We start from the raw sequence: 26,009 nt of genomic DNA on the forward strand, positions 1-26,009 counted from the left end.
TCCACCTGCCTTTGCCTCCCGAGTGTTGGGATTAAAGGCATGCACCACCACGTCTGGCCTTTTAAAAAAATATATTTTATTTAATTTTAATTTATGTGCATTGGTGTGAGGGTATCAGATCTTGGAGTTACAGACAGTTGTGAGCTGCCATGTGGGTGCTGGGAATTGAACCCAGGCATTTTGGAAGAGCAGGCAGTGTTCTTAACCACTAAGCTATCTTTCCAGCCCTTTATGGTGTATTTTCATTTTTCACTCAATTCTAGGATTTTTTGTTTATTTGTTTTGGTTTTTCAAGACAGGGTTTCTCTATGTCATTTGGGCTGTCCTGGAACACACTGTGTAGCCCAGGCTAGGCCCAAACTCAGAGACCCACCTGGTTCTGCCTCCTGAGTGCTGGCATCTTGATTTCGTCAGTGACTCATTCATCATTCAGTAACTATGTTGTTCAATCTTTGTGTTTTCTGAATTTTCTTTATTTCTACACTATTTTATTGTAGTCAGATAGAATATAAGAAGTTATTTCAATTTTCCTATATTTGCTGAGAACTACTTTGTATCCTAATACGATATATTTTAGAGGAAGTCCCAGTGGGTGCTGAGTAGACTGTGCATTCTGGATGGAATGTTCTGCAGGTCAGCTGACCTGGAATGCATTCTAAGTCCCATGTTTCCTTCTTGTCAGGATGACTGTCTACTGGAGAGAGGAGGGTCCTGAAATCACCCACGACTACTGTGTTGAAGTTAATCTAAGACCTTAAACGGTTTGCACTGGCTGTATGAGAGTAGGTGGACCATTGTTTAAAGCTGTAACATCCTCTTGATGGGCTGCGCTCATCTTTATCTCTTTGACCCATTTTAGATTGATGTCTACTTTGTCAGCTAATAGAATTCTGGCTGTTTGTTGCTCAGCTCCATTGCTTAGAGCGCTTTGTCCACCATCCCTCTCTCTTCCTAAGGTAATTAACGCCTATCTTTCATGGTATGTCGTGACACATGACTGAGGCAACTTAAAGTTTATTTTGGCTTATGGTTTTACAGGGATAAGAGTCCATCGTGGTGGGCTATAGGCAGGCACCTTGGCAAAATCAGGGAGCTCAGACATCACATCTTTAAGTCAAAGCACAAGGCAGACAGTGAACTGCAAGTAGGGCAAAACTATATAATCTCAGAGTCTGGCCTTAGTAATCTATTTCCTTCAGCACCTGATCCTCCCAAATAGCTACCACAACTGAAATTAGTGTGTTCAAAGGTAGTGGGAGTTTTGGTTTCTTTAAAAACTGTTATGGGGAAGAGAAAGAGAAAATTTGCGGCCAGGCAGTGGTGGCACACATCTTTATTCCCAACACTAGGGAGGCAGGTGGATCGCTGTGAGTTCGAGGCCAGCCTGGTCTACAAAGTGAGTCCAGGACAGTCAAGGCTACAGAGAGAAACCCTGTCTCAAAAAACAAACAACAACAACAACAAAAAAAAATTGTTGGGGCTGGAGAGATGGCCCTGCGGTTAAGAGCATTGACTGCTCTTCCAGAGGTCATAAGTTCAATTCCCAGCAACCACATAGTGGCTCACAACTATCTATGATGTGATCTGATGCCCTCTTCTGGCCTGCAGGTGTACAGGCTGGCAGAGCACTGTTTACATAATAATAGATAAATAAATCTTTAAAAAACAAAACTGTTATGTTGCCAGGCAGTGGTGGCACACGCCTTTTAATCCCAGCACACGGGAGGCAGAGGCTGATGGATCTCTGAGTTTGAGGCCAGCCTGGTCTACAAAGCGAGTCCAGGACAGCCAAGGCTACACAGAGAAACCCTGTCTCAAAAAGCAAAACCTGTTATGTTATATAAACATGTTTTTGTTTTAATCCCAGGTATAGGATATGGGGCTGCTTTAGTTTGTCCACAGCTGTTAACTATGACTGTCTTATGCTCTGGTAGGGGTGTGATCTGTGCCAGTTACAGGAAGTTTAATTGTAGGTATGCTAGGAAGGAATAAATGCCAGGATCCCAGGAGGGCCTGGGGCAGCTGCTGCTCTCCGTCCTGCTGCGGCCCACTGCTGCTGCTGGTTTGCTGGACTGCTGGATATCCTGACTAAGAAGACTGTACGTGCTCCAAGGAACTACATCACTCAACAGCAGGAAGAAGCTACAGAGAACTACGCCCTCTCTCCCCATAACCCTCTTTTCCTCCTACCTAGAGTTGGGGGGCGGGGGTTAGAAGGTATTAGGGTGGTAAGGGCTGGAAGGGAGTTAGAGGTATACGAACGCTAATAAAATAGTTAAAATACAGATGCCTACATTCAAATACTTGGGACTATGGGGACATTTCTCATCCAAACCACTCTATATGGGGTTTAAATCTAGTGCGATAAACTTTTGATTAGAAAAATTGAGATCATTGTTTAGAGCTATTATTTAATACAAACCTTATAATAGGTTTATATTAAACCCTGTCATTTTGTTGTGTTTAGTGTTTTCATAATCCACTTTAGCTTGGCGTCTGTTCTAGCCTCTTCTTGGGTGTTTAGCATTCCCTTCAGCCCTCTCCATCCAGCACCTTCTGCAGACCTGGCTTCACGCCACCAGGTCAGGAATACCTTTAGCCTGCCTTTTTTTAATCTTGTAGTGTTTTTCTGTCTCCTTCAGTTCTGGCACAGTAGTGACATGTGGTGGATGGGGTCTTTCAAATTTTGAAATGGATCACCAGAGGCTTCCTGGGGTGGAAGTACCTACTGAGAAATCAGCCGTTTGTCTGCTGGGCTGCCTTTACATTGACGTAGTGTTTTAACTATATGGGGAGTTTCCGTCCTGGTTTTTGTCTATTTGATGTTCCACATATCTTTTACCTGGATGAGCCTCTCTTTCCCTAGATTTGGGAAATTGTCTCCTTTCGTTGTACTGAAAATATTTCCTACGCCTTTGTATAGAATTCATCTCCACATAATTTGTAGATTTGTTCTTTTCATGGTGTCCCAAAGATCTCAGATGCTCTAGTTTGTATGTTTTTGTTACTTTATCTTTGTCCTTCACTGAATGCTCATCAAGATCTGCTATTCTGTGCTCCCTGTGAGCCAATCTACTGGTGAGGTTTTCCACAGAGACTTTTATTTGACTGAGTTTTACAATTCAATCATCTCAGTTTGGTTTTCCTTCAACTGTCTGTGTTCTCTTGGAATTCACTAGGGTTTATTTGTGTCTTTTTTCATTTCATTTCTTTTTCTTTTTCTTCGAGATAGAGTTTCACTGTATAGCCTTGGCTGTCCTAGAACTCACTCTGTAGACCAGGCTGGCCTGGTACTCACAGAGATCCTTCTGCCTCTGCCTCCTAAGAGGCGTGCGCCACCACAGCCCCAGCTCTCTTTCATTTCTTCAAACAGTTTGAATATTTTTGTTGGTTGGTTGGTTGGTTGGTTGGTTGGTTTTGAGGCAGAGTGTTACTATGTAACTCTGGCTGTTCTGGAACTTGCTATGTAGACCAGGCTGGCCTCATCTGTCTCCCTCTGCTTCCCAAGTGCTGGAACCAAAGGTATGTAGGACCACGCCCAGCTCTTTGAATGTATTTACTATCATTATCTGTCTGGAATTTCATTTAAGCCACCTCACGGGGAGCCATCCCTGAAGAACGTGGGATTGGCCATCTCGGAGGAGGCACTGGCTTGGCAATGCATGTCATCTGTGCTATGTTTTAGAACCTGCACTTTAGGAGGCAGGCTGACAGCTGACTTTTGTTGTTACTATTCAGGTCACCTTTCCTCTTTCAGTGGAAGTGTTTGCCATGTTCCAGATACATACGATAAAGCAACACAGGGCAAGAACAGAGCAGTGCTGAGCTGGCCTGGCAAACAGACATGGGACAGGTGTAGAGGAAACAGACGCCGCAGGGGAGGCATGAAAACTGACTTGTCTGGTTTTCGGGTTCAGCCTGACATTTCTTGCATCATTTTTTTGGCTCCTGGAAGCCCATTTGCTGTTGGCCGCTCCTCTACGATGGGGAACCCCCATTCCTGCCTCCCTGTTATGGCACACTTGGAGGCCGGAGGACAACTTGTAAGACTGCACCACGTTCACCTTCCTTGTGATAATATAAATCATACAATGGCTATGACATGAGATGAATTCTTTCTAGAATTTTCCATTCAGTATTTCTGAACCATGGTCAACCACAGGTTGCAAAGACTGGAGATAAGAGGAAATACTGAGGACCTGTTAACCAGGAAGGAGCCAATCAGTGACCAAAGAGCAAGTAACAAAAACTCCAGGGCCAGATGGCTTCATTTAAACACTCAGACACTAACACTAATCTCCCTCCAACTCTTCCCAAAAAACAAACTCATTAGTCCATGATGTGGTGCTATCCTGAGAGGAAACTCAGACCAAGATGCTTTTAGGAAAGAAGGACACTGCAGGTCCACATCCCCAGTGAGTCCTGAAGCAAAATGCTCTCAATTCAGCAACACATAAGGCTTGAAACCTCTAACCATGCAGCATCTATTCCTGGACGTCAGGGATGGCTCAACATACAAGAGTCACTCTATTCAGACCTTCACACTAAAATAACAATAATCAACATATCACATTACTGGATTAATTAAGGGACAAAACCATGTAAATGAATACAGAAAAATTAACAAAACTTAGTATCCTTTTGTGATAGAAACATTCAAACTAGGCAGAGGAGTAAACTATTTAACATAGCAAAGCCTATATATGGAAGGCACACAGTAAAAATACTTTTCTTTTTCTGGTTTTTCCAGACAGACAGGGTTTCTCTGTAACAGCCCTGGCTGTCCTGGACTCACTTTGTAAACCAGGCTGGCCTTGAACTCACAGGGATCGGCCTGCCTCTGCCTCCTGGGTGCTGGGATTAAAGGCGTGTGCCACCTCGCCTGGCCAGTAAAAAAAGAAAGCTTTCCCCCTAAAATCAAATGGTACACGCCTGTAATCCTAGTGCTTGGAAAGCTGAGACAGGGAGAGTGCTGCAAGTTTGAGACTAGCCTGGGCTCCTGAAAACAAAGCAGAAAGGATCCTTTTCCTCATTCCCCTCAGCACAGGGTGGTACAGCGCCTACAGAAACACTCAGCACAGGGGTAGAGCTCCTACAGAAAGCAGCTAGACAAAAAAAACGAGAACAAGGCTGGGCGTGGTGCCACACCTTTAATCCCAGCACTCAGGAGGCAGAGGAAGGCAGATCTATGCGAGTTCAAGGTCAGCCTGGTCTAGAGTGATTTACAGGAGAACAAGAACTACACAGTGAGACCCCATCCCAAAACAAAAAATTGAAAATAAAAGCCACTCCTAAAGACTCTATATACATAAAAACAAATTAGCGCTAAAAACAAAATCAGCAAAGGCATCATATATAAATCAACACACAGAAAGCAGTTTCGGTTTTTGCACACAAATAACAAAGAATCCAGACAGAAAAGATAACAATCCATCCCATTACGACCAGATGATAGCACAGCCGGTAATCCCAAGGGAGGTTGTGACAAATGTATCATAAACTCAAAGCCAGCATGGCTACATGGTGAGTTCAAGGCTAGCCTGAGTAACAAAGTGAAACCCTATCTCAAAAAACCAAACAACCAAACAAAAAACTAAGCGCCGGGAATGTAATTTAGCAGTAGAGTGATTGTCTCGCATACATAAAACCTTGGATTTGATCGACAGCACAATGCGCATAACATTTGCCATTTGAAATAGCACTAAAGATAATAAGAATAAAAACCCAGGGATGCCAGGCAAGGATGTCCACTTGGCAGAATGTCTGCCTAGCATGCAAACAGTCCTGGGTTCAATGAACCAGCCATGGTGGGACATGCTTGTAATTCCAACCCTCCAAGTGGAGGCAGAAAGATCAGTTCAGAGTCATCCTTAGCTATACATTAAGTACCAGACCAGCCTAGCGTACAAGACCTTGTCTCAAAAATAGCAGCAGCAGCAGCAGCAAATGAAGATGTGTACACTGAACTACAAAAGACATAAATACAAATGACACATGTGTGGCAGTCAGAGGACAACTTGGGGGAGCTGATTCTTTCCTTCTACCATATGGGCCTGAGGGGGTTGCTCTCGGGTCATCAGGCAGGAGTCTTTACCCTAAAGTTAGCCATCTTGCCAGCCCTAAAAGACTTTACTACTTATGATGACACTACAGCAAAGCATTTAATATATTTCAAATAAAAAATCTCAGTGACATGTATCAAAAAAGTCACCAGCATCTCAGAGAAGCCCAAAGACCCAAAACAGTCTTGAAAAAGAACAAAGCTGGAAGGCTCATATTTATGACTTCTAACGGTTTTACAAACCGGGCATGATGGTACACGCCTTTTATCCCAGTACTAGGGAGGCAGGGGCAGGAGGATCTCTGAGGTCAAGGCCAGCTAGGACTACATAGTGAGACCCTGTCTCAAACAAACAAAGTGACAGAATCAAAACTATGAAGTCACAACATAGACACAGACATACACGCTGTTCAGAGGCACAGGACACAGAGCTTGGGAAGCAGCGCTCATCTGTACAGGGCTAACAAGGTCACTCAGGAGGAGACAGTCTTCTCTACACGTAGGGCTGGGGAAGCCAGACATGATACAAAGCTGGAGCCTCATCTTACACTGTGTGTGTCCAGTGCCTCCAACCATCAGAAACCTACATAAAAGGAACACTTGACACTGTAAGGCCTAGAAGAAAAATTTCATGACACTGGGTTTGGCATTTCTAGATAATATGTGGAAGTAACCGGCAATGAAATAATAAATGGTTGAGTTCAGCATTAAAAACGTTGGGCTGCAGGTAAAAACAAGGGTAGAGCATTTGTTTTTGTGTAAGCAAGGCCCTGGCTTCAATCCATAGCAACAAACCAATAAACCAACCAAATAAATAATTAAAAACATCTGTGTAGCCAGGAGTAGTGGCACATGCCTTTAATCCCAGCACTTGGGAGGCAGAGGTAGGTGGATCTCTGTGAGTTCAAGGCCAGCCTGGTCTACAAAGGGAGTCCAGAACAGCCAAGGCTACACATATAAGAAACCCTGTTTAAGCCGGGTGTGGTGGCACATGCCTTTAAGCCCAGCACTTGGGAGGCAGAGGCAGGCGGATTGCTGTGAGTTCGAGGCCAGGCTGGTCTACAAAGCAAGTCCAGGACAGCCAAGGCTACACAGAGAAACTCTGTCTCAAAAAACAAAAAACAACAACAAAAAAGAAACCCTGTTGGGGGGGTAGGGGGGAGTGCTGGCAAGATCTGGACAAATTGGAATCCTGTGCACTGTTAAATGCTGCAGCCACTGCAGGTATAAAGGTTCTAATAAAAGAGTTTCAGGGCTGGAGAGATGGCTCAGAGGTTAAGAGCACTGACTGCTCTTCCAGAGGTCCCGAGTTCAATTCCCAGCAACCACATGGTGGCTCACAGCCATCTGTAATGTGATCTAATGCCCTCTTCTGGTGTGCAGGTGTGTAGGCAGAGCACTATATACATAATAAATAAATAAATAAATACCACTTCCGATTCACCCTCTGCTTCCTTTTTGTGGACAGAGATGTGATTTCTCAGCTTCCTGCTCCTGCTGCCAGGCTCCTGGCCACTTTCCTTCTAGAATCCTAAGCTGAAATTAACTCTTCCACTTGTAAGTTGCTGGTCATGGCATCATCAAAGTGACAGGAAAGTGACCAACTTACGCAGAACTGAAAGCAGCTTAGGAAGACACACTGGACACCGACTCACATTTACAGAAGTACTATTTGTAACTGCCAAGAGAAGGAAGCAATCCAAATATACACTAGTGGAGGAATAAATGTATGTACTACATAGTATTATTTGGTTTTACAAAAAAAGAAAGCAAGGCATGGTGGCTCAGGCCTGCAGGCTCAGCATTCAGGAGGGTTGGGTATAGGTGCCATATATCTATCTACAAAAGAAAACAAAAGGAAGGAAACCCTGACACACAGGTTTTTGTTCCTATTTCTGAGAAGGGTTGTTGAGGGTTGGTCTGGTGCTATGTATTCTAATGTTAATTATTTTGCTCCCTGAGGTCAGCTTGCTGTCTTTTACGAACAGACACTCATGCACCCAAAATAATGCTGTGTGATCCTGCATCCAAAATTATCCCTGGTTGGCTAAAGAAAGTTGTCTACACACCTAAGCAGGGCAGAAGTGAGGTAGGCGGAGCTAAGGTTTCCAGACTTGGAGGACAGGATCATAGGACGGAGATAGAAGAGGCAGACACGCCATGGGTTAGTGTGAACAAATAAGCTCGTGGCTGGGACGAGCCTGCTCTGCAGATTAGTGATGGAGGAAAGCGGCACAGATGAGAAACACGTGCAAGTATTTATGAGATATTGGGTGGGAAGTAGCCCAGCTAGTAATTACTAGAGCAGTTGGCATGGGACGTAGGGCTGGGAGGTGAAAGGTAACTTAGCGAGATAGTCTCTGCCCAGCTCCAGTGAACAGGCATATTACAAATCTAACAGGTGTCTGTGTTTTTTATTGATATGATAGCAGCTTAAATAATTAACTGCCAAAATAATCATATCTATGGATTAATAGTAAACATTAATATCTAATATCTTCTACAACGAAAGGTCTTACTCGGTAGCCAGGCTAGCCTGGAACTTGCAGCAACTGCCTGCCTCAGCCTCCTAAATGCTGGGATTGAACCACCATGCCTGACTACGGGCATCTTTGTTTTAAGACTTATTTTAACATGTGTGTTGTTTGTGGTATGTGCACATTTGAGTGCAGGTGTTTACAGAGTCTAGGAGAGGCATCAGATGCCCTGGGGCTGGAGGGTTATGTGGTTGCTAGCCACCTGACATGGGTGCTGGGAACAGAACTCAGGTCCTCTGCAAGAGCAGGCCACAGTGTCAATCTGTGAGCAATCTCTACAGCTCCTACAGATGAGTCCTGAACACATCATGAGAACTGAATGCTACAGAGACAAATACTAAGTAATTCCACTTACATGAGGCATCTGGAGTATTCAAGAGAACGGAAAGATAGCGCTCTGGGTCAGGAGGGAGGAAGTGGGATCTCACTGCTCGTAGCTTCTGCTTGGAGGTGACTGCAGAACAAGGTAAATATACTTATTTAAAGACTCTCCTCAGGTAATGTCAGAAATGATCAAGCTGAGCCAGGCATGGTGGCACATGCCTTTAATCCCAGCGCTCAGGAGGCAGAGACAGGGGGATCCCTGTGAGTTCAAGGCCAGCCTGGTCTACAAAGCGAGTCCAGGACAACCAAGGCTAACACAGAGAAACCCTGTCTCAAAAAAGGAGAGAAAAAAAAAGTAATGAAATGATTCTTAATGATATTCTGCTATATTCATAGACTGGCACCTAGCCCACCTGTCATCAGAGAGGCTTCACTCAGCAACTGATGGAAACAGATGCAGAGCCCCGCCCCCCCCACCCCACCCGCAGCCAAACATTAGGTGGAGCTTGGCGAGTCCTGTGAAAGAGGGGAAAGAAAGGTTGTAGGAGCCAGAGATGTCAAGGACACCACAAGAAAACCATAGAGTCAACCAACCAGAGCCCAGAGAGGCTCACAGAGACTGATCCATCAACTAGGAGTCTGCGTGGCCCTGACCTATGCTGTCCGTACACATGTTACCGTCTCCTCGTGCGACTCCTAACAGTGGGGGCAGGGCTGTCTGCGGCTCTGCTGCCTGCCTTTGAGACCCTTTCCCCTACTGGGCGGCCTAATCTAGCCTTAGTAAAAGAAGAGCTACCTAGTCTTACTGCAGCTTGATGTGCCATGGCTGGTTGATATCCATCCAGGCTGGCCCTTCTCTGACATGGAGTGGGGAGCTGGGTTGCAGGGAGGCGGAAATTGGAAGGAAAAGGAGGAAAGAGAGACTGTAGTCGGGATGTAAAATAAATAAAAATTTAAAAAGAAAAAAGATTAAAGCCAGATTTGGTGGAGCACACCTTTATTCTCTTACTCAGAAGGTGAGGCAGGCAGGTCTCTGTGAGTTTGAGGCTAGCCTGGTCTATATAGCAAATTCCAGGATAGCCAGGGCTATATAGAAAGACCCTGCCCCAAAACACCACCAGTAAAAAAAACAAAAAACAAAAAACAAAATAAAACAAAAAAACCACCTAGGCTATCTTTTGCATTCCACAGCGAAGACATCTGAAATATGTGATCCAGAGAGGACAGAATTGAAGAAAGACCTAGATATTTTGTGCCTCCACCACCTCTGCTTGGGCCAAGATTTAAAAACAAAACAAAAAAAGACCCCTAACCTTTCCTTCCCTCACCACCTCATTAAGAAAGGTCAAACTGGGGAAGATAAGATCCCATTGGCCTTCACTGGATTATAAACCAGAGCTGAGCTGCGGTCCCAGGTGTGCCTGCCTCACGAGGAAGCAAAGACACGCAGCTGGAGAGGTGGCCTAAGCAGCACAGCTCCCTAGCCTGGGGGGTGGGGGGTGGGGGTGGGGGTGGGGCTGGGAGACTGCCTAGGACTGCCTGAGACTGCCCTGCCTTAGGATCAGAGAGCTAGCTACACACTTAAGGTACTTAGGAGGCCAGGCCTATCTCACCCAAGCAGGCTGCAGAGCAGAGAAGGGCATATGTGGATGAGGGGAGATGATCTAAAGAACTGGTTTGTGGAGGGGAGCTTTTATTTTGAAGATAATGGGGGAGTCATGTGGTGGGGTAGGGGCTAAGACATAAATACTTGCTAAAGTGGTGGTGGTGGTGAGCCAGGCCCAGGGCAGAAGCTTCCTGGCCTGAGAGCAAACCACCACCCTACCCCACCCCACCCCCTGCTATCCCCCACCCCACCCCACCCCCAACTCCCCACCACCCACGCACACACCCACTGCAGGTAATAATGGAGACACTTCCCAGAGCATGGATGGTTACTTCTAGGAAATAAGGCCATCAGCAAAGGGCAGGAGGGTGTGAGAGAACAGAACTGGACAGGTGAGGTCAAGGGTGACAGGGCCCTCCCACAGGCTGATCTTCCTCACTCAAGTCTGTACCCAGCACACATATATATTCTGTTCTGCTAGGAGGTCAAGTCTAAGTTGTTCTAATATAGAAAAGAGGCTCAAAAGGAAAAAAGAAAAAGAAAGAAAGAAAAAAAGAAAAAAGAGGCTCTGGGTGCATGAGGCACATTTCATAGTAGCCCTGATTTGGCAGAGATCTGCAAACAGTTTGCACCACAGGAGAAAGCATGTTTCCAAGCACCTGGGCAACATGCAAGGCTGCAAGGGGAGGAGCCAGGCCCTCAGGAGGTAGGTGAGGTGGACGAGAGAGACCAATGAGAGGACACAGGAGAGTAGACCAAAATCCACAGCACACTTGTAGGGCAAATGGGAGAGCAGGTCTCCCCCTTAGCACAGCAACAAAACAGTCTGTGAAAACTCACAAGGGGGATTGGAGAGATGACTCAGAGGTTAAGAGCACTGACTGCTCTTCCAAAGGTCCTGAGTTCAATTCCCAGCAACCACATGGTGGCTCACAACCATCTATAATGAGATCTGGTGCCCTCTTCTGGTGTGCAAGTGTACATGCAGGTAGAATTCTATATACATAATAAAAGAAAAGAAAAACTCCCAAGGGGGAGGTCAGTGGTGCTAGTCTGTGGGACTCACAGGTGAAGGGCAATGGTTGTACAAGGACAAGCATGGTTTCTTTTCTTTTTCTACATTTTCTATAAACAAGCAGATACTGACTTTTTTGTTTGTTTTTTTAAGACAGGGTCTTGTAGGCCCAATTTTCTCATCTATTATATTTTATTATGAACTTATTAAACGAGCCTACCTCCCTAATAACCCGACTAACCCAATCAGAAAAGGACATATTTTTTTTAAAAGATTTATTTATTATGTAAACAGTATGCATCAGATCACATTATAGATGGTTGTGAGCCACCATATGGTTGCTGGGAATTGAACTCTTGACCTCTGGAAGAGTAGTCAGTGCCCTTAACTGCTGAGCCATCTCTCCAGCCCAGCAAAGGATATTAAAGAACACTATAATGAAACCTTAAGGATGCCAGTCCCTGGCACAGTCAGCAGGGCTTCAGCAGACCAGCAATTCCACCAAAGCTGCTGCTGGAACCAGGAGCAGCAGCTGGAACCTCAAGCCTCAGCTGGAGTCCAGAGCCTTGAAGCTTTCCCTGGAGCGGTTCTCTTTAGGAGCCTCTTGAAGTGCAGGGATGAGCAGCCAAAAACCAAGTCCCAACCAAAAGCCTCCTCGCCTGTTTTGGGCTCATATATATATATATATATATATATATATATATCCTCTCAGTCTGCTCAAGGGTGTTTTGCACCAGGCTCCCACCAAATAGTTCGACTTCTATGTGGAAAAACATCCTGCTTTCTTACATCTAAGTGGTAAACATCCTGCCCTCTTCTCTGTCCCACGCTTGGTATCAAAACAGAAACAGGTTTATCTCCCCTTCGGGGTCTCTCTGTGTAGCCTTGGCTGTCCTAGACTCACTTTGTAGACCAGGCTGGCCTCGAACTCACAGCGATCCACCTGGTTCTGCCTCCCGAGTGCTGGGATTAAAGGCGTGCGCCACCACACCCAGCCCTGACCTATTTGTTTTTTTACATTTAGGGCACAAAGGGAGTTGCTGGCATCTCATTGGCCTCTGCTGTGTCATGCCTTCTTGGGTATATCCAGCGGGGCCTTGCCCTGCCAGATTTGGGAGGCATGTCCCATCTGTGCCACCCTGAAGTTGTAGCCTTGACTCCAGGTTTGGTGTAGGATACTGCTTTGCGACGTAAGCCTGACAGCCGTACACCTGTGCCATCCCAGACTCCACATGGCCTAGCTCTCAGTTTCCCCATCTGTATATTCACAGCCACTCTCCACAGAGCAGCCTAGAACCTGGTCATCCAGAGTGAGCCTGGAGGTGCCCAGCACCTCCCTCTAGGGCACAAGGTAAAGGCCCCGGGGAGGCTCAGCTGGAGCATCCCTGTAGCCTCACCATCGGGCAGAGCTCAGCAAGAGAGCTCAGGAGCCTGTGCCACCTAGGAAGAACTTCAGGGAAAGAGGTGGCTCAAAAGTTGAATCTGGCATATTCAAGAAACTTAGCAGGCCACTTGCAAACATCCAGAGGTACCACAGAACCCCCCAACTCTGCCTGCATCCTTCTTCCTCCGCACCCTGACATGGGTAGCTAGCTCCTCCACAGCGGTGCTGACTGGAAAAGCCTAGGACTTGGGCTGTAATGGTAACTCCTAGACTCCCCAGCTGAGGACCAGGCTGGAACAGGTACACCCAGGCCTGGAGGCATCTGAGGCCCTCACCCAGCTCTGTGAGGAGGCTTCCTAGGCAGATCTCCAAAGACAGTCTCCCAGCAGGGAGGAAGATGACAAAGCGGCTGGGCCTAGATAAACACAGGGTGGGGATAGGTACCCAAGCAGCTGTCCCAAGGCAGCTGGTGAGACTACTCAGCAGAGACCCCTGCCCAAACATAGTCAGGACCTTTGTGAATAGCCTAGGTACTACAGGCCTTGAAGGGTGGGATTCACAGCATACCATGCCACTGTAAGTCACTCTGAGCAGGAGAGACTTTGCCTTATGTGCACACAAAATAGGCATTATAGGGCAGAAAGTGTTTATCTTTTTTTTTTTCTTCTCGAGACAGGGTTTCTCTGTGTAGCCTAGGCTGTCCTAGACTCGCTTTGAAGACCACGCTGGCCTCGAACTCACAGCGACCCACCTCCTCTGCCTCCCGAGTGACGGGATTAAAGGCGAGCACCAGAAAGTGTTTATCTTAGGTCACAACTCCAGGTTATGGTCCCTTACTGCAGAGCAGGCAAAGCAGCAGGTCCTTGAAGCAGCCGGTCAAATGAAGTGCGCACAGTCCCTCGCCTGCTTCATCGGCGGCTCCACCTCTGCACTCGTGCAGCTCAGGGCGCCCGCCCTGCCTACAGAATGGATCTTCCCACTCAATTAAGACAACCCTGCAGCCGGGCGAAGCGAGGCCAGCCTGGGCTGCAAAGCGAGTCCAGGACAGCCAAGGCTACACAGAGAGACCCTGTCTCGAAAAGCCAAACCAAAACCGAAAATGACAAACCCCCACAGACATACACACAGGCTCATCTAATGTAGACAGTCCCTCATTAACCATCTCTTCCCACGTGATTTTAGGTCGTGTTAAGTCAACCAGCATACCTGCTGTATTAATCCGAGTTCTCTAGAGTAACAGAACTTACAGAGCGAATCAGTACCATCTCCCTCTCTACTTATAGCTATATATTTATAGAGAGATAGATCTATATAGAGAGACTTATTTGTTTTATTTATTTATTTCCTGGTGTTTTGAGACAAGAGTTTCTTTTCGTAGCCCTGGCTGTCCTGGACTCACTTTGTAGAGTTCAGGCTGGCCTTGAACTCACAGAGATCGCCTGCCCTTGCCTCCCAAGTGCTGAGATTATTTATTTACTATATATGGGAGTCATACATATGGGATATATATATATATATATATATATATATAATATTATATATATATGGAGGGGTTTACTAGAATGTCTTACAGTCTAGAGTCCAGCTGGTCCAACACTGGGTGACTGTGAACAGAAGGCCCCAAAACCCAGTAGTTCTTCAGCCAGTCTACAAGGTGATGTCTTCCATATACACCAGATTCCCAAGAAGTAGCTCCTAATGCCAGTGACGGAATGGGCTTGCTGGTGAGAAGGGGAGAAAGCAGTGCTTCCGCCTTCCCCGTCCTCACATAGGCTCCAGCAGAAGGTGTGGCCCAGACCGGAGGTGGCTCCCTCACCTCACAGAAGATCTGCATTAGAGCTGTGCCTTCACATGTCAAAGATCCAGATTAGAAGTGGATCTTTCCACTTCAAATGACCAAATTAAGAGGAAAAAAAAATTCCTAGCATTGTGCCTAGCCATTTTGGGGTTAATTCCACATGTAGTCAAATTGACAGCCAACATCAGCCATCACACCTGGCAAAGGCAGAGAGCCAGTCATGTAGGCGAAGTTCCTGTGAGGCAGCCAGGCCACCTGAGCACACTCACCCCTGGGGCTGGGACACAATCTGGAACTAGCTGAGTGGCCAGCCTAGAAATGCCTCTAGCCTGGGACTAGCAGGATTGCAGAGCCCATCACCTCTGAGGATGAGGACAGTGGCCACCCCACTGGACAAGGTCACCTGAAGAGCCACACAAACCGGAACAGTTCATACACCCCACTACAGGCTTCTTCAGACCCAGAAGCTCTAGCAACGTCACCAGTGGATGCTAGTACATGTCACTTTAAGAGCAGACACCTGCAAGGAGACCCAGGGTACTTTAGGAGCTTCTGGAACAGACCCCACTACAACGGGGACCAGGTCCTGTGTTCCATCAACAGTCTCCACATGTACCACAAGTGTCACAGTCTGCTCAGGTGGCCCCGCTCCAGGATTCCCACAGAGATACCATGGAAGGGAACATCCAGAGAACCGTGGGTATCCATAAAAACACATACGCAAGCTAGGCAAAGTGGTGCGTGCCTTTAATCCCAGCACTCAGTGGGAAGACGCAGGTGGAGCTCTGTGAATTTGAGGCCAGTATGATCTGCACAGCAAGTTCTAGGCCAGCTACGGCTACATACATAGTGAGACCCTGTCTCAAAAGACAAACTCCAATCTACGTGTGTGTGTGCATCTACGTAAGTGTGTAAGGAGGCTGGAGGACACTGTGCCCTGCTCTGTCGCTCCCTACCTTGTTCTCTGAGACAGATCCCTCCCTGACCATGGACTAGGCTGGTCATCTTGTTGTCTCTGTCCTCCATAGTTACTGGGGTTACAGGCTCAAGCATGGAATATGCCAAGATTTTTAAAACCGTGAACTAGGGTCGTCACGCTTGAGCAGCAAGGACTCCTACCTGTTGAGCCTTCTTCCTGGCCCAATTCTTGGTCCTTTTCAGTGAGAGCAATGAGCACCAACTAGGGACTGAATGCATCACTAGTGGCACCAAATCTGAAAACTTGAAGACACAGCAACACGCCCCCCAACCCCACCCCACACACATACGCACGCCACACCTTTTTAATGTGAACAGTTTCCCACTACTACAAGTTAGGCAGCTGATTTAATGAACTGGGTAAAATAGCAGGAGACAGCACCTCTCCAGTCCAAGGGAGGAGCCTTATCCTGGCCTGATGCGTCTCCTTTGCCAGATACGTATAACACGTCCCATTTTTACCGACAGATGACACTGGGGAAGAAACAGTCCATGTGCAACAGGAAAAGCAAAGTTAAACCTTCATTTTGCATTTACATCAAAATAAATTCAGGGTGGATTAAATCTTGAGTGTAAAAGCCTAAAGAAGAGGTATTGAGTAGAAAAGAGACACTATTTATCCAGCTGCGTGCTGCAGAGGACAACAGAGAGTAACTTTAGAAAGGGAAAAATAAGCCGAGCGGTGGTGGCGCATGCCTTTAATGCCAGCACTCGGGAGGCAGAGGCAGGCGGATCCCTGTGAGTTCGAGGCCAGCCTGGTCTACAAAATGAGTCTAGGACAGCCAAGGTTACACAGAGAGAAACCCTGTCTCGAAATAAACGAAAAAAAATTTTTAAAAGGAAAAACATTCAGTTTTCGAACATCAAACACTGCCATGAACAAAAATGTAAAAGCTGAGAAAAAACTGTGCAGGAGGCAGAGAGATGAGTGGAGAATTGGTATCATTAATATTTAAAGACTCGAACTATGGGCTAAAAAAACCATCAAGCCCTCAGGGGAACCCTGTGTGGGGCACACCAGGCTGGTTTAGTTGTGTGAAGAGTACATTATTATCAGGCCTTGAATGGAGGTGTGTCACTCCCTCAATGTCTTTAGGCTCTCCCCTCTTCAGGGAGTCCCACTAATGCCACCTCACAACCCCAAATTTGTAATTGCCCTTGTTCACTTCCTCAAAGAGCTGGGAACTCCTCTACTGCAATGCCCAGTGTCCAGCCTGGTGAGTCCGGATTCCTCTCCTCCTGTTCTATGATGTTGGGTGCCAGGTAATGGTAGATGCTGGTCTTTTTTCCAAGAAGGCTGAAGCCCTCTGCTCCTTTGGAAAGTAAAGGCTTATCATCTTGGTGAGTTTTCTCTCTCCTGCGGCACCTACAGCTGACATCTACCATTACCACAGCCAAGTAGCGGCCGTCACTGTTGAGCAGCCTCAGGTGGGCCGTGAGTGTTACTGGGGCCATCATCTGAGCTCCAGCTAGCCTGGCCTCCCTACGTGCCGCAGCCTATGGCAAGGAGAGAGGGTCTGAGTTTGCCTAGCCCACATGAGATGCTGGATTTGAGCCCCAGAATCAGGGGGGACATAGTAAGAGGGTTGCAGTTCCTCTTTCCACTGTTGTCCAGATGATGTCACCTGTTCTACAAAGAGTGCCATGGTCCAAGGCAAGGATACTGTGGCCCAGTGAGCCCTGGACACAGCCTGAGAAGCTGCTGCGTGGCTCAGTGGACTGTGCACTGACGTGTGCGGCCAAACAGTGGCTCTTCCACATACCAACAGACATGGCTGGCCCAGCCAGCAGCTTCCTGTACCCAATGTCCTAGGTCACAAGTGAAGAGGAGTCAGGCCAACCTATACATCCACTGTGCCTGATACCCCTTCACAGAGGACCCCTGGGCATCCGGAAGCCTGGTGCTCCTGGGTCTGTGGCTACCTCACAGAGGACCCTCATGCATCCGGAAGCCTGGTGCTCCTATGTCTGTGGCTACCTCACAGAGGACCCGGGCATCCAGAAGCCTGGTGCTCCTGGGTCTGTGGCTACCTCACAGAGGACCCCCGCCCCCCGCCCGCATCTGGAAGCCTGGTGCTCCTATGTCTGTGGCTACCTCACAGAGGACCCGGGCATCCGGAAGCCTGGTGCTCCTGGGTCTGTGGCTACCTCACAGAGGACCCTCATGCATCCGGAAGCCTGGTGCTCCTATGTCTGTGGCTACCTCACAGAGGACCCTCATGCATCCGGAAGCCTGGTGCTCCTATGTCTGTGGCTACCTCACAGAGGACCCGGGCATCCAGAAGCCTGGTGCTCCTATGTCTGTGGCTACCTCACAGAGGACCCCCGGGCATCCGGAAGCCTGGTGCTCCTATGTATGTGGCTACCTCACAGAGGACCCTCGGGCATCCGGAAGCCTAGTGCTCCTATGTCTGTGGCTACCTCACAGAGAACCCCCGGGCATCCGGAAGCTTGGTGCTCCTATGTCTGTGGCTACCTCACAGAGGACACCCGGGCATCCAGAAGCCTGGTGCTCCTGGGTCTGTGGCTACCTCACAGAGGACCCCCCCCCCCCCCCGGCATCCGGAAGCCTGGTGCTGCTATGTCTGTGGCTACCTCACAGAGGACCCTCGGGCATCCGGAAGCCTAGCGCTCCTGGGTCTGTGGCTACCTCACAGAGGACCCCCGGGCATCCGGAAGCCTAGTGCTCCTATGTCTGTGGCTACCTCACAGAGAACCCCCGGGCATCCGGAAGCTTGGTGCTCCTATGTCTGTGGCTACCTCACAGAGGACACCCGGGCATCCGGGAGCCTGGTGCTCCTGGGTCTGTGGCTACCTCACAGAGGACCCCCCCCCCCCCCGGCATCCGGAAGCCTGGTGCTCTTATGTCTGTGGCTACCTCACAGAGGACACCCAGGCATCCGGAAGCCTGGTGCTGCTATGTCTGTGGCTACCTCACAGAGGACCCTCGGGCATCCGGAAGCCTAGCGCTCCTGGGTCTGTGGCTACCTCACAGAGGACCCCCGGGCATCCGGAAGCCTGGCGCTCCTATGTCTGTGGCTACCTCACAGAGGACCCCCGGGCATCCGGAAGCCTGGCGCTCCTATATCTGTGGCTACCTCACAGAGGACCCTCGGGCATCCGGAAGCCTGGCACTCCTATGTCTGTGGCTACCTCACAGAGGACCCCCGGGCATCCGGAAGCCTAGCGCTCCTATGTCTGTGGCTACCTCACAGAGGACCCCCGGGCATCCGGAAGCCTGGCGCTCCTATGTCTGTGGCTACCTCACAGAGGACCCCCGGGCATCCGGAAGCCTGGCGCTCCTATGTCTGTGGCTACCTCACAGAGGACCCTCGGGCATCCGGAAGCCTGGCACTCCTATGTCTGTGGCTACCTCACAGAGGACCCCCGGGCATCCGGAAGCCTAGCGCTCCTATGTCTGTGGCTACCTCACAGAGGACCCCCGGGCATCCGGAAGCCTGGCGCTCCTATGTCTGTGGCTACCTCACAGAGGACCCCCGGGCATCCGGAAGCCTGGTACTCCTATGTCTGTGGCTACCTCACAGAGGACCCCCGGGCATCCGGAAGCCTGGTGCTCCTGGGTCTGTGGCTACCTTCTCCCTGTCACAACATTATGGAACCAGATTTCCCCTGTGGGCCCTGATGCTGGCTAAGCGGAACTCGGTGAGAGAAAGGAGGACAACTAGTTGGAAACTGGACAGCTGTAATGGATGAACAAGTGTGTCCAGGGCACACTCCTTGTAACTATCACCCAGTATGCCCCAAAAGCAGCATGTGTAGGGTGTCAAATGCCATCAAAGTGTCTCTTCCATTCATAAAGTACCGGGGGTACTTTATGCCACCCAACCTGCCACGCTGTCTGGGCATCACACCTCAGTGCCACTGAAGCCGGCAGGCATAACTCACAGATGAACACAAAATAGGTAACCACCCCAGCTAAGCCAGCTCACACAGCAGGGCTACGATCAGAGCAGAGTGTCATTGGCTCTGCCACCCTATAGTGGCAGAGAGGTGAGGCTGTCAACTACAGGCATGCAAAATGTCAAGATTCATTCACTTGGCAGGTGAAGTCCGTGGTACCAGGCCTCGGGGCTTATCAGCAGTGGCCAGCTGACTCCCCTGGGCAGTCGGAAGCATCCCTGAGCTGAGTTCTGGGCCAAGCAGGCTGTGCTGATACCAGATACCACCATGGCTAGCATCCAAGCGGAGATGGACAGAGATCAGAGCCAGCTAATGTCCTCATTAACAATGTCCAGAAGCCTGGTAGGTCGGCCCCACTGTGGGCTCATCCCCAAGGCAGCCGTCAATCAGGTGGCTGCTACGCACACCTGAGCCACTGGGAAATCCAAGTTGGCATGGCAAGCCCCTGTATCTGGTCCCACCCAGCTTGGAGACTGTGCCCAACCAGGAGCAAGCGGGGAGCAAACGAGAGCACTCACTGCCTGGGCCCAGCCCATCCCACAACTGACCACATGTAAGGAGCCAGCCACGATTGTGCCAGCCGCACCCAATAATGGCGCTGGTCTGTGTGCTGCTACCTGTAAACAATTGCCAGTACGCATGCATGCGTTTGCTAGAGCTATCTCTAGTTGCCCCTCCCGTCAGGGGGGCTATGCTAATTGCAACTACGCTTGTGTAGCTGTTGACCTATCTGCATTCATATGTTAATTAGGCATTCTGCCTGAACCTGTGAGGTGTTAACACGCCGCTTTAGATGGTATTTAAGTTCAAGCTCTAGGGGGGTTCGGGGTCTTTCGCTTCAGCTTCAAGGGGCGCTCCCAATAAAACGTGTTTGAGAAGGATCCTGTGTCAAGCGTCTTTCCTGCTGGCAGGAGGTCGCATCAACCACACCCACCAACCCCACCAGAATACTCTGCTATCCTGAGCAACACAGGCTACTACTTACCTATTTCATGGGATCTCAGCATGTCCTGACATCCATCCTGTGGATTCTGTTCCTGTAGAGAAACCAGAGGATATTATATGAAGCCGCCTTGGACTCAAACCCTTCTGGATGCAGGCATACTGGCCTAGCCTGTCCTCCAAGCAGGACACTGGCTTCCTGATCCTAAGGCCTCCCTGTGGTGCTCCTGACTCAACCCCACATCAGGCTATCCCCACTCCTTGTAACTATCACCCAGTCTGCCCCAAAGCGACGTGTGTAGGGTGTCAAAAGCCATCAAAGTGTCTCTTCCATTCATAAAGTACCAGGGGTCACAGGAACAACCACGTATCTCCACACACAATTGGGACTGCAGTTCGCATTAGGTCAGCTTCCCTTCTGGTGAGCTTGAAAGGTCAGAGACATGGACACACTGCGCCCTTTCTCCTCCCAGAAGGCTGCATCATTGGGGTTTTGCTGCTCCATGTAGGGTCACGTGGCTCCCCGACCTGCAGCCCATACTGACCTTGCTGGATGACATCTGCCTCTCCCAGGGCTCCCCAAAGCTAGCTCCAACCCTGGCTCCCAGTTCCTAAGACACTGGTGGCAGGCAAGCGGTAGGACTCGGCCCTGGAGTGTGAAGCGTTCACAGTGTGTACCTAGGCTGGAATATGGGGTGAGACAGCAGTGGTGCCTGCTCAGCACCCACATCCACCATGGAACCACCACATCCTATCTTGGCAAATAGTCCAGGGACACATTCTCCCTTGGTATATCTGAGCCTAGGGACACTGCCAGAGTGTTTATGTCATAAAAACAAAAACCTGTTTGGCATAAACATCCAGGGAGGGATGGGCAGGGAAGGAGGCATCTCTGGGGTACTATGAAGTGGGTAATGGGAGCTCTTCCTTCTCTCGTCTGTTTCCAGATTGTTCTGTGCCTCTGACCATCTTCCCCTGTGGTCTCAGAGGTGGGTCTCTCTGTCTTACAATAGCCTATCAGGCTTCTGGGTTTGAATTCCATCTAACGCGCACGGGCGTGTGCACTTTGTGTGTGTGTGTGTGTGTGTTGGGGGTTGGGGCCAGGGGTGTGTACAGCAGAGAGTGGAGGGAATAGTCAGAGCTTGGCTTGCTCCCCTGGGCAGTCCCTGAGGCCCTCTGGTGGCCATATTCAGGGCCAGGCTGTGTTGCTAGAAGCTGCCAGACCATTCAGTAGAGAGGTTTCAAATACGAAGTGGAAAGCTGGTTAAATGTTAGAGTGGGTTAGTGGAATGTGTGGATGAGGGCCAACGCACAACAGCAGAGGCCGGGGGAGCGGGCCCACGCTAAGGCAGGAGGACCTGCTGATCCTGGAGGAACGGTTGGATACTGTTGTCCACGGGCCCTCCCCCAAGCAGAGGCAAAGCCTGTGACTGGACAATGAGCCCTGCTCTAAGCATGACATTTCTGGGACAACCTTGCCTTTAACTTAAATGTTAACCTAGATTCCTGTCTCACAGAGAACCATATGACTCTGTTATCAGGCCCTGATCTTCAAAAAGTCTCACACCAGGACTCGCCAGAGGCCACAGCCTTGGTCACATGAGTTGTGAGCCAACATCTGGCTCCCCATTGACCGACCGTCCTGGGTAGGTATAATTCCCCATTTTACAAAAGTGAAAACCAGAGCTGGAACAGGCAGGATCTGAACTCAGCTCTTCCTATCCCCAGGGTTCCCCACACCCCTCAACCAGCATGGCTACAAGAATATGACTCCTGCCATATGAGACTCCAAGAGAGACGGTAGGGGAAAGGAGGAGAGGCAGGGGAGCTTTGGGATGCAGGGTGGTGGAGGTCAACAGAGACATGGTACAGGTATGGTCAGGGTGGAGTGACTATGGCCAGCCAGACTGTTGGGGACCCTGAATCCAGGAGGCAGACAGGAAGTGACAAGAGAGACTGGACAGGGCAGTGACACAAAGGCAGGTCTAGTGATGGGACTCATGACAGCGGATATCCATTTTGAAACCCTTTGAACATCCTGCGGATGTTCTATAGCCACAGGCCCCAGGGTCACCCGCCCGCCCAAGGACCACTGGGTGCTTTGTCATATTCCATTTCTCCAATGGGGATAGTCTGAGCCTGCCTTTGTCATAACCTGCCTCCCAGGCACACACACTGGGTTCCTCCACCAACACTGCCACCACCTGCCTATACCCCACAGACCTACTCATGACTCTGGGGAAGGTCTGCAGCTGTGTCACAGTGTCAGGCTTCAGCTTAAAGGCCAGACCAGGAAGCGACAGGTCAGCTAAGGCTGACTACGTGTAGAGTTCCCGCGGGTTCAAGCTGAGTCAGGCCAGGCTGAGCATGAGAAGCAGGTGACGTAGGGTCACACACGCCCACGGAGGATCAGGATGGCCTAAGAGCTTGCTCAGTGCTGACTGCACTGTGGCCTCAGCACGCTACAGTCCTGCGTGGCTTCCTTAGGTTTTGCTCTGTGAGCGAAAATGCAAGTAGCGGGAAACATGCCTTCCCAGCAACACAACGTGTGCAGAGATACAGAGAACTCTTAAGCCACTAGGCAGCGAAAATTTATTCAGCTGGATGACCAGAGCCCACCACAGCAGAACCACTCCTCCTGACCCATCCCAAGAACACACCAACTAATTGATGCACAGCCCACACCTGGACTCCCCTGCGAAACCGTTCCCATCTGCTCCTGGGTCTAGGTTTCATCATCCTACCACTACATGGCCCTCAGATCTCCGTCAGAGCGCAAGAACCACTCCAGGATGTCAAGGGGCCTTGTTGCAGGATCTCTGACCACCACCACCCCAGCTCCCTGCCCCCCAAACTCCACATCCTGACAAGCAGCCGAGAAGAAGCAGAGCTCTACCTTTCCAGCTAGGCATCTGCTGAAGAGTTCCAGGCTGGTCTGGTGGGTGACAGAAACTCAGCCTGTACTCGTGTGCTGCATAAGCAAAGGCAGGATACAGGGTTACTTTTACGGAGGCTAAGAAATGCCAAGGGTGCCTGGGACCAGGGAGAGGCAACCTGGAAGGGTGTGCATGTGTGCAAGAATGAAACGTAGGGAGCCAAAGCGCACAGATCGAGGGGGGTAGGGACATGGCGAGAATAAGGGCTGGGTATAATTCATGCAAGAGAGCCTTGGTCGCAGCATCTGGGCAGAAGTCATGAGGATGGCACAGCTTGGGGGACCCAGTGGGCACTGGCTTGGCTATGCTCAGAAGTTCCTCTGTCTTCAGGGCTAAGTACCTTGTGCTCACCTATGTGATAGTCCCTAATATCAGGATCCCAAAGGGAAGGTGGCTGTAGACTGCAAGAAACACCTAGTTCCTCTGATGACACAGAATTGTAGATCCAGGCCTTTCCAGACAGCCAGTATCTACCTGGGCCACCTGCTTCTGAAGCAGGCATCACCTCAGAACATAGGGATGAACTCCCAACAGTCACGGTGTACGTCACCCATGCCAGGCTCACAGATCCTGAGACCCTCCCCAGAGCAGGCAGCACTTGCTCTGGATGGATCCTGGACCAGAGAAGGAGAGGTAGAGGGGCTGGGATCACTGTGGAGTTGAGGGCTCTCTGCTGAGTTGGTCCTCCTTATGGGGAGATGTTCCCAGAGACAACTTAGCCAAGGCTCCATCCTCTGGCTTTATAAAAGAAGGCATGTGTTCTGCATCTCAGGTTGTTAGCCCATATTAAGAGTCTAGCCTAAAAGTTAACACAAACGGAAGCATTTTCTTTTTTTCCCATCATTTCTAAACGTCTGAATCTACAGGGAGGAAGTTGAAAGTCCACTAGTACCCTAGACATTCGGGTATCTGACACTGAAACAAATACAGTTAAATGTTGCTTGTAAGCAACATTTAATTGTTTAAAAATTAGAAAGGGAAAGCTAGGGTACCCAGGTCTCCTGCCCAGAGCAACTCCAGAATTGCAGACTGTCCAGGGCCTGTGTCCCACTGAAGAATGTATAGGTACCCTAGGAGATCCAGACGGAGACACCAGACAAGGGATTCCCAGCAGCGCCTCCTCTCTCATTTGTGAGGCCTTAGGAGTAGCGCGGTGCGGGGACATCCCTTTGGCAGAGCCAAGACCCAGCGCTCAACAACGGCCGTGCCACCCTAGGAAGTTCCCCAGCCTCGCCGCGCCTGGGTCCCTGTAAAGTTTCCGGAGCTGCTGGGTCCCTGCTTCCAGGCGCTGCGGTGGCTTGCAGAGGGCAAGGCTGCGGGAGCTGGGTCCTGTTCAGCCTGGCGGCGTGAAGCTGGCACCGCGACCAAGTCGGACAGGGCCTTGAGGTCACGCACAAAGGGACCCGCCCCCAGCGACCCCGGGTCTCTGGGGGCCCTGTGTGGACGAGGGCGCGGGTGGGAAGAACTGGCTTCCGAACCCCACCCAGACCTTGAGTCCGAGCCCAGGACCCTGTCGCTCCCCGAGTCCGCGTCGCAATCTAGACGCTATACCCAGCCCGCTCCCCAGCACCCATCCCCAGCCAGCCCTAGGTCCAGACGCGAGTGTCCAGCCCTAGGCCCACAGCCGGACCCCGCCCACTCGGCCGAGCTCACCTGGCGCGCGGCGTGGGCGGCTCCGCAGCGCGGCCTCCGCCCCCAAGACAGGCGTCCCCGGGTCTCCCGGCGCGCAGGGAATGGCCTCTCCAGCGCTCTGCCCCGAACGCAGCTCCCAGGACCACAGCTCGGGCAGGTTCTGGTGCGGGTACGGGGGATTGGGGGCGAACCCTCCTCCTCACCTACCGGGAGCAGCCATCAGGCTGGCTGGCCCTCCCACCCTTCCCGCGGCCCGTGCGCAAAGCGGACCTGGCCGGAGGAGAGGCCTCCGCCCCGCCCCATCTAACCGCGAATTTCCCCATTGGTAGAGAGACGCGCCCCGCAACCCGTACGGATTGGATGGATTCAGAGAGATAGCGGCTTGCTGTTGGGCTCCTGGTATTGTCAGTCTTAGCCGAAGATCGGCCCCTCTAGCGGAGCAGGCCGAGGCTCTGACACCTGCCCGAAATGCTGCGGTTGCGACGGTGGCAGGAGGCTAGGAGCTGACCCCTCCGGGCCACCTTCCGAGGACTCTCCCCTGAGCCGGAGCTTATAGGACTGGCGGTCAACCCCGGATTTCAGCAGCATTGTCTCCATCATCACCCCCAGCTCGCAGGTATCCTGTACAGCGCCTGCGGTATGCCGGACACTGAGCGTCGATCCCATTTTATGGCATAGAATATTTCTCCCACACCTCGCAAAGGAGTGTTGGGCTGCTACCCCCACTTTACAGATGGAAAACTGAGGTCTGGGTAGGTTCTTGTTTGCTTTAGGCAACCAAGGCGTGAACTCAGGCGTTGGACCTCCAGGCCTGGGAACTCTTCTCACTGGCCTAGAATCTCTGCAAGCGAGGACCAACAAGGTTAGCTAGGCTG

The 26,009-nt window shown here is 50.2% G+C and overlaps 2 protein-coding genes across 4 annotated transcripts in view; one reads left to right on the forward strand and one right to left on the reverse strand.

Moving 5' to 3' along the window:
- ARVCF (ARVCF delta catenin family member) overlaps positions 1–25,411 on the reverse strand; it is a 59,373-nt gene extending 33,962 nt beyond the window's left edge. The window contains exons 1-3 of one of the 3 annotated variants that reach the window (XM_084802426.1): positions 25,156–25,411; positions 20,610–20,661; positions 8,954–9,052 (exon numbers count right to left, since the gene is read on the reverse strand). In XM_084802426.1, coding sequence (XP_084658552.1) covers positions 8,954–8,962 — 9 coding nt within the window. In that variant the 5' untranslated portion in view covers positions 8,963–9,052; positions 20,610–20,661; positions 25,156–25,411. The remainder of the gene's footprint in view (positions 1–8,953; positions 9,053–20,609; positions 20,662–25,155) is intronic. The other 2 variants (XM_084802424.1, XM_084802425.1) reach the window with 2 other exon arrangements.
- Positions 25,412–25,559: 148 nt separating this feature from the next.
- Positions 25,560–26,009, forward strand: part of TANGO2 (transport and golgi organization 2 homolog) — a 45,085-nt gene continuing 44,635 nt past the window's right edge. Inside the window, exon 1 of the mRNA XM_084802463.1 lies at positions 25,560–25,750. The gene's annotated coding sequence lies outside the window, so the exon portion shown is untranslated. The remainder of the gene's footprint in view (positions 25,751–26,009) is intronic.

Source organism: Acomys minous (assembly GCF_964271855.1).
Source record: "Acomys minous genome assembly, chromosome: 11".
In the NCBI taxonomy this organism is placed as follows: Eukaryota; Metazoa; Chordata; class Mammalia; order Rodentia; family Muridae; genus Acomys; species Acomys minous.